Here is an 8,711-nt window from a genome sequence, read left to right as displayed (position 1 = left end):
CGACACCATGCAGCACCCCAGCGAGAGCTCGCGTGCTCTTCAGAGAGATCTTCAAATGTATGTGACGGCACGCAGCGGTTCTGCCCCTCCCCTTCATCTGTCGGTCAGACGCCCGGTTCGTGATTACATGATGTATTGTCTTATTTAGCTAGTCACACGCGCGGGCCGTGCAACGCGTCGATGAGATAATTAGCTGCGGAGTGCGGCCGCCCGGCATCGGCGCGCGCGTCGCCCGCCGGCACCACTGGTGCGGCGGTTGGTGCCGGAGGAGCCTGGCGGGCACCACACGCGGGCGGGGCGGACGCGCGCGCCGGCGGCGCTGCCGGCCGCGCCGGTCCGCGCGGCTGGTGTACAAAAACGCGGCGCGGCCGTACGGTATAAAACGGGGTGGCGTTCGGTGAGGCGCGCCGGGACGGCGGCCGACGGGCTAGGGCCGGCTGGGGCGGCCCGCGGCTGCGAGCTGGGGCCGTCCCACCCGCATCATTCGAAGATGAGCGACGCCGAGGCGTAGCTCACCGACGAGTCGTTGATTGAGCGGCACTGGCTGGACTGCGCGTACTTGAGGAACTTCAGCTTCATCCGGTGGCCGTTAGGCGTCTCGTTCAATTTGGCCACGGCCTGCCGGGGAGGATGGGGCGGCGGAGCGTCAGCAGGAGGCGTACTGTGACCTCGAGTTTTCCCCCCATGATAACGAGGGTCGTCCCTCTGTATTGGATTTTTTCGCTGGCGCCAGCTTCACCGATTTTGCTGCGTGATCGCCATCGGCTGCTACCATTTTTACCAGCATCTCATGAAGCACAACGCAGATGCGTGCGTTTGCAGCTACGGAAGTTGAGCCCTGGACATATTTCATAACGGAGATGCAAAGAGCTCCAGAAGATACAACGCTACACGTCGCGTCACGAAGACGACAGTCTGAGTAGCTCCAACGGCTCCATGCAAGCCGCCGCGGGGCTGTAGTACTGCGGGGAGACAAGCAGGACACCAGGACGACTAATGGAGAGAGAAAGAGAGTAAGTCTACGTGTTAGCGCTATAGCGCAGGCCTGCAGAATGCAATGAGAAGCGTCCAGCCAGCTGATGCCGACCGAAGCCCCCTACGCCATGCCAGGGCCGGCCCTGCACGCCTCCAGCGGTCTCCAAAGCGTGGCACGGCGCCCCGGCTACAGCTCACGCACACTGCCAGGCCATGCAGCTGAGGGACTGAACCCATCAGCCTCCACCGCGCCGTCACGTCCAGCGCGTCAGCACACAGCTGACGGCGCCATGCAGCTGAGGGACTGAACCCATCAGCCCCCACCGCGCCGTCACGTCCAGCGCGTCAGCACACAGCTGGCGGCGCGGTAGCGGCGACCGGGCTCCCACTGCACGAGCAGACAACGCGCCAGAACAAAACCGACCGACAGAGACGCCGTCACGCAGCCAGCGAGCGCGGCGGAACAAAGGCGACAGAAGCGAGGCCGCTGCTCATATCGCAAGCGGCGAGAGTCCGCCTAAGCCTGCCGGGTCAGCGGGCCGGCCAGACGCGGCGCCCGCGGCCCATCACACGTACTGCGGCCGCGGGCGGCCGGCTCACGAGAACACCAGCGAGCCGGCCGCATAGCTGACGGACGAGTCGGCCGGCGTGCGGCACCTGTCCGACTGGCGGTAGCAAAGAAACTTGAAGGCCATACGTGGCGGCCGTCGCGAGCTACGTAACGCCGCCGCCGCCTACAACCAGGACAGAAGCCGGTGCCAGTGCGCGGTGCGGCGGGGCGGGCCGGGTCAGGTCGCGGTCACGGCCTCGACTCGCCGCCCAGACGCGACTCGTCCGTGGCGGCGAGGCGAGCTCACAAGACTGGCTGACGTTAAAAATGGCCGTGTGTTCGGGGACTGCGAGACCTGAGGTGCATATCATGGGACAAGATGTGCCGAGCCCCAGACAAGAGTGGAAAGCATGGCCAGAGTCGTGCGCGGCACGGCCGAGGGAGCGCGCTCGCGTTCCCCTAACGCCGCCTCCTCCCACCGCCGCACACGATACCTGGAACCCCACGTGACGCCCCTCGGTGCCCTCTGCCCCGCGGGCAGCCGTCCTCACACGCGATCCTCGGCGTACAGCGCGGCGCCGGTGGCCTACTCACGTTCAGCAGCACGCCGATGGGGTGGCGGCCACAGATGGTGTTGCCGGTGCGCTGCAGGTACTGCGTGAACTTGGCCGGGTCCAGCGACTCGATGATGTCCATGCCCTGCGGCAGGCGGCGCGCGCGTAAACAGAAGCGGTCTCCGAGTCAGCGAGGCCGTGACTGGGGACGCGTGGGGACGCTGCTGCCGGCAGGCGGGGAGGGCAATGCCAGACGCGCACACCGCTGTTCGACGCAACCGCTCCGAAACACACAGGGCGATTTATCCGAGTGGGAGGTGCGCTAGGAAATTGCGTGTCGTGTCCGGCCGCGTACTCTTGGGCCTCTGAATGCGGGGAGGCCAGACCATACTCGATCGACGTGCGTGAGCGCATGAACACAGACAGTGCGCGGTCCGTTGAACCCGCTGCCAGATTCGAAGTCAGCACTGTCAGCTTTGAAGTCAGCGAATGGGGGTCACGATAACGTCCATTCACTGAGACCGGAAACACTACGCTGCAAACTGTCAAGGCAGTACTTCCATCGTGTCTTCCCACGCGCCAGCTGTACCACCTGGTGTCCCCCAATGCGCATCACCATTGTCACACGCTGTGCTGACATGCGACGGCTGCCTTCCATGTGCATAAAGCACATCGTTTGGCCACACCAATCGACAAAGCAAGATGCCATTCGCGGCGACACGCAATGCCACTACCAACCCTGTCCGTCCCGCTGCCACAGAAGACTGAACTAGCACCGGTCCGAGACAGCTCAGACTCTGCCGTTCACATGCTAACTTAGGACACAAATTTAACGAACTTCCGCCCTTCTAAGCATTGCCGCATGACCACGGGCATCGTTGCTGTTTACAAACGACACGAGGCTCCATCCACACGTTCCTCTCACAAACGTCTTACGAATTAACGGGCCGACGGACTGGACGGCAATATAGTGCGTGTGCTTGCACGGGGTGTATTTTGGACTTGCGTACGCTCGTAAGTCCGTTTTATCCAGACCCCCCCCCCCCCCTCCCTCTCCCCCCCCCCCCCACACACGGCGACCATAGCTGCCGCGTCGCGGTGACGACCCCAGTCCGCCGTCCGGACGCTGCCCTCGCCGCGCTGCCGGCCGCGCACTGACCTCGCGGTCCAGCTGCTGGATGAACTCGTGGATGTGGCCGTTGGCGCGGTCGCCGCCGTTGACGTAGCGGAAGCGCTGACCCCAGTGGCAGAAGTCGCTCGACACGACGAACAGGTTGGCCGGGTCGGCCAGGTAGGGCGCCAGCAGTCGGCCGTAGCGCGCCTCCTTCTCGGGCGTGAGCGAGCCCACCAGCACAGGCACGATCGTGAACTGGCCCTTGAAGCTGGCGAGGCACGGGTGCGGATGAGCCGCGCACACGGAGCGCACCGTCAGCTGGCGCGGACGGTGGCCGCGCGGACGCGCCGCCGCGCGGCACGCGGACGGCATACACGTGACGCGCACGGGGTGTCACCAGCCCAGCCTTGGTGGAGCTTTCCGTACCGTCCAAGCTGTAGCGTGAGATTGGGCAAAACACCCAGTTAACTTATTACTGGTTAATGGCCATCACATGTGAAAATTGATGCAGTGGATTTCGATGGCACAATATGATTTTCAAAACTCAGATTCTAAAACTTTACGGAAGTGTGACGTGGATTTACTACTTACTTCTCCATCACTTTGGCAATGTAGGGCAGGTGCATCTCTATGCTATGCTCGTCCTCGTCCGTCGATAAACTCATCCGCTCGAACTGCTCCGTGGCATACAACTGGTCATAGACGCCCTGGAACCCGCACAGACTTCGGTGAGACCAACCCAAACTCGGTCGGGTCATCGGGTCGGGCCTGGCCCATAAAACACCGGGTAGGGCCCATACCATCGCCGGCCACATCACGGAATCGAGAACTGATACTCCCGCTGACGGAGAAGCTCCGTGTCAGCCGACAGCATGAGGCGTCGCCGTTCAAAGGCAGCAGCGCAGGACAGCTAATCAGCTGATCACGGGATGACACGATGTCGGGACTCACGCAAGATCATGATGTTGTATGTCTTCAGATCGGCTCTCCAAATGTGCTACAGCACCATATTGATGTCCATCTGATCCAATGTGATGTATAGCGGCACATTCTCCTTCCAGTAGGACACCATCGCCCTGTCCAGAACCCCAGACTGTCGGATAACTGGAAGGCCCTAGGGTTCCGGCATCGCACAAACGCGAAAACAGAAACCACCCACCTGGTCTAACGTGAGATCATACAGCGGCGTGCTGTACTTGAGCGTCGAGGAGAGCGCGCAGCCGCTCAGCCGCACGTGGTGCGACGGGCCCAGGATGAAGACCCGCTTCACGCAGATGGGCGACACCTGGCGGTACGCGAACGCGCCGCACGCGCCGCAGTACGAGTAGCCGGCGTGCCTGCGCAACAGAAGACGCGCGTCAGCGGCGGACTCCGCATGGCGCCATTAGCAGCGCCATGTCCTCTGCACATGGCTGCCAGGCTGCAGTCGACAGCCGTGCACAGGAATGTGTTGGGGCAGGCACGTGTGAGGGAACGTAAGTGTGATTGACAGAACTGTTTGGCAGCTGTGTACACAAGGCTGACTGTTACATAGACTTCATACACTTGGAGCAGATGGGAAACTTAATAGTTCCTTCCATTGCAGGTCCAGGGAAATTAGACACACAGTGCAACCAAGCATGAAATGACTGACAGTGTGCAGACTGCATCAACAGCATTAAGAGAACAGCATGAAAAACATGCATGCCAGTGTGAGATGTATGCATGCATATATGGGGGCCATCATGTTGCATGTCTGTTTATTCATGACTACACTTACGGCGCAATGATGGCACGAGCTGGTCCATGGCAGAGATCAGCTGCATTAAGCCACTTCTCAAGCTGGTCTCCCAGCTCACGGTCTGAAAAACAGATGCTGCTCATGCTGCGGAGTAGCCTTAACAAATAATGCACCTATATTGTTTGCTAGATATTCCACACGATGCAACATTTTCAAACCAATGTATGGGTGCAAAAGTTGTCAACAACCAACATATGCTTTCACCGTGACATGACAATTATGATCATACAATGTGAATGAGGGATTATGGAGGGGCATGAATCACCCTAAGCATAAGAGACAACTGAGCTTGAGCACTGACCAGAATTTGAGTACCAGCTGCCAGCATGGGTTGCTCTTCTCACAGATGACATTCTGGCTCCTATTTTGAAAGTTGCTGCTAACACCTGCGGAATCAGTCTGTGGGGTTGAAACCATATGGTGAACACATCAGTGGACATTCCCTTAATGGCAGTAGCAGAAATGGGATTGAAGGAAAGCGTGCAACACAGTGGCAGCATTCTATCAGTATAAACTGCCATGAAACATACCATTAAATGATTCTGTCCTTCAGTAATGAGGCATGTACATAAGAGGTGCATCAGCATTAAGAACAATGAGTTACTGAGGCAGACAAGCTCAAAGAAGATGACTGGAGTAAATTGCTTTTCAATGCTTAATTAACATGGATTATTGGCTGTCGAAATGACCAACAGGAAATGCAGGTTGCAAACTTGGCAGGGTAAAAAATAAGGTTTGTATCCCAATTTTCATGGATTGCATTTCTTAAAAAGGTTTGAAAACTTTATATGTTCTACACATCTAGCACATGGTGATGATTATGGATACATTAAAGCATAATTTTAGCTTTTACCAGTCTTTCAGAGTCACAAGCAGGTAGAGTACATTTACCCTATTGAGATTTGGAATCAATTTCACATACAGGAAACAGGCATGAGTGTGACTTTAGCTATTACAATGGTAGGCTGGAATCCAATGAATTCAACTTTATAAATGATTGATAAGGTTGGAAAAAATAATTGTTACAACACCAAATCTGCATTCAATACTGCATTTGGAAAGTAGAGGAAATGCTTTTAAGTAATCTCAACAAACTGGCAACAATCCAGACTGAAGAAAACACATGTTCCACTGAACACTTAATTGGTAGCAATGAGACCACAGCAACCATTTCAGCAAACTTCATAAATCTGAGGACCCAGTTTGTTATACAGTTGATAACCATTTCACCTTAGGCAAACCAAAATTTTACAAACATCTTCATATAAAATGATGGTAGAATTCACCCTGCTGGCCTGGCATGAGCATGAGATGTGATGGGTTTAGAAAACTTTTGTTAAGTAGACATCAAATGGAGAATGTTATTTACTGCAAACTCAGTTGCAAAAGGTTAAATGCATTCACAGCCCTTTTTTGTCCTAAACATTTATTTAAATTGGTGTAAATTATTTTACTTGAAACATTTGAGCATAACTTAGGAATCAAAATGAAATGGCACAGTGTGGAATGCAATGTGGATTTTGGTTTTGAGCATTCCCCTTCTCAAAGTTTTAATGTTAGCTAGTTACCATGACAAGGTATGACAAGAATCAATAAAGAAACAAACACTGCTAATACATCACTGAAACATGAAACAATGCTTGATGTGGTTGCTAGCAATGCTTTATCTGTTAATAACTCATGAATTTTGGAAAAAGCCTTGCCAATACATATAATTTCCTTGCAATGATAATACACTCTGAATGCAGTAGGTTAACCACATAGGCTAAAACACAGAGAAAACTGCATTAATTACATGCGACGCCCTTTTATCAAAACCCTCGCAAGGCACCACCGCATAACCCAAGAGAACTCGCCGTTCTACCTTTCCTTCTGGCAGAAATATTCTGATTCTCAGCCCCGAAGACAAGAAGTAAAACAAAGGATATTCCCCTCGACAAAGGAATGGGGCAAAAACACAAAACTCAAGGACAGGCGACCAATATTATCCTCTCACCAAATCTAGTGCATTTTCCCCAAATAGTGAACATCAAGCCAGCCTGATATTTACCTTCATTTTAAAAGTTAAGAGCGATACCGGCATAATATATATATATATATATATATATATATATATATATATATATAAAGATCCATGTACTGCCGACCTCTGCAGTGCATCAAATGGGTAACTTCCAAACAGAACGTGCTAACCAGGTCTTCGTATATTGATAGCAGTGATCATGGTAATCCTGGGAAAAATTTCTGGAGGCGACCGAGTGCCCAAGTGACGTTCAATGCTCGTTAGGCGGCCAAGCGATGTTGAGACTTTCGGGAGATCATGAAACGTTATAAGCTGCCAGACTGTTTCGAGGGGACGGCCGAAGCTGCAGACCAGAAGTGATCAACATCACCGATGACGATCGAGAGCTCTGGGAAAGGGGTGGTGCTGAGACGTTCGAGAGCTCTGGGAAAGTGATGGGGCCGAGGCGTTCGAGAGATGGTTCGAGTTTGAACTGTCAAGCGGCCAGCGAGTCCGGTGCTCGAGTTGGGACACCTCGGGAAGATTGAGAAATTTTGAGATCACCAAGTGGGACGTACACGCAGGATATCGATAGCTCCGTGTGTGCCACAACCTCCCCCCCCCCCCCTCCCCACCTTCTGTGAACATTGAGCGTTAACCCTATGGTGATGCATGGGTAGAATCAACTCCAAATTTGGCATTGGCATCCCCACTTTCTGAGACGTTCCTCCGCCTGCAGATATGAAGTGAGATATCAATTGTGAGCATGCCGCTGATCTAGGAGACTAAACGGACCAAGGGATCCAGAGATGGCCAGACGGTCCGGTAAAGTCAGCAGTCCGATTAAGTGTGAAGCGCCTGGAAACTGTCGAGAAAACCCGGGATGGTGTAATAGTCCAGGGATGGTCGCCAGGACCTTCAATATGCATATGGGATGAGTGTCCTTGAAACGGTAAACAGGTCGGAGAGAATGGAAAGGTCGCGAATGGTTGTCGGTCTCCAAAATGATCACGAACACTCCTACGGTCCGTGAGTTCTTGGACGAAGTTACTTCGAATTTCGAGGCTCTAGACGAGGTAAATGAGCGTCAAAATGGTTCGAGACCGTCGGAGGCTCAGATTGAGTGTACTAAGGGCCCTTTGACAGGCACTTCGACAGGAACAGGTACACCTGTGGTTTTCCCCTCCCCCCCCCCCGAAAAAGTGAAGGTGTAGCGGCGGTGTATCCATGAAAGGTTAAAATAATCATCAGACATGCTGTCCAACAGGTTTTACTGTGGAGAGATAAGAGCAAAGGTTCGTTTCTTTTCCTGCCTGTGGCCCTCACGAAACTCTGTGAAACTCAAGAGGATTGATAAAATCCCAGGCCAGGTAGAGAGCAAAATTGATGAGGGAGTGTCTTGGCCGAAAGGCTGGCGTCCTGGAGCCTCACGTGGGGGCCCGGGCCCCAGTCCAGATGGCGCCATGGACTCTGATGATATTATGGCCAATGAAGTCGCCGGCATAAAAGAGTCCGTGACGACGCGCATCGCGTTCCCTTTAAAAAGATAATCGAATTGGAGTGTCAGCACGATCTTTTCCCATAGAAACTTGCAAAAACGATGGTGTCATGGAAAATATGACCCAGCCAGGGCCAACGTATGGTACCCACATTGGGCCAACATGGGTAGCCCACTAATATCCACATGGCAACTATATGCGTGATCATTATGGTACCCACATGGATGTGGCCGCGGT

General features: G+C 54.0%; 1 protein-coding gene across 5 annotated transcripts; it reads right to left on the bottom strand.

Annotated features, from left to right (window-relative positions):
- Window positions 1-116: 116 nt before the first annotated feature.
- Window positions 117-6,941, bottom strand: LOC119093901 (protein MEMO1). 5 transcript variants are annotated; one of them, XM_037216911.1, is made up of 8 exons: window positions 6,838-6,941; window positions 5,275-5,372; window positions 4,953-5,034; window positions 4,353-4,530; window positions 3,785-3,900; window positions 3,239-3,461; window positions 2,120-2,224; window positions 117-618 (listed from the first exon to the last, which is right to left on the bottom strand). In XM_037216911.1, the coding sequence occupies exons 2-8, from the start codon at window positions 5,324-5,326 to the stop codon at window positions 481-483; spliced, it is 894 nt and encodes a 297-aa protein (XP_037072806.1). In that variant the 5' UTR covers window positions 5,327-5,372; window positions 6,838-6,941; the 3' UTR covers window positions 117-480. The 5 variants fall into 5 exon arrangements, with proteins under 5 accessions (XP_037072806.1, XP_037072807.1, XP_037072808.1 ...); XM_037216912.1 differs by having other exon boundaries at window positions 5,275-5,359; XM_037216913.1 differs by having other exon boundaries at window positions 6,843-6,935.
- Between the last annotated feature and the right edge of the window lie 1,770 nt (window positions 6,942-8,711).

Source organism: Pollicipes pollicipes, unplaced genomic scaffold, assembly GCF_011947565.3.
Source record: "Pollicipes pollicipes isolate AB1234 unplaced genomic scaffold, Ppol_2.1 Scaffold_4002;HRSCAF=4701_pilon_pilon_pilon, whole genome shotgun sequence".
In the NCBI taxonomy this organism is placed as follows: domain Eukaryota; kingdom Metazoa; phylum Arthropoda; class Thecostraca; order Pollicipedomorpha; family Pollicipedidae; genus Pollicipes; species Pollicipes pollicipes.
The sequence above is the reverse complement of the archived record's forward strand: the minus strand, read 5'-3'. Positions and strand labels throughout refer to the sequence as shown.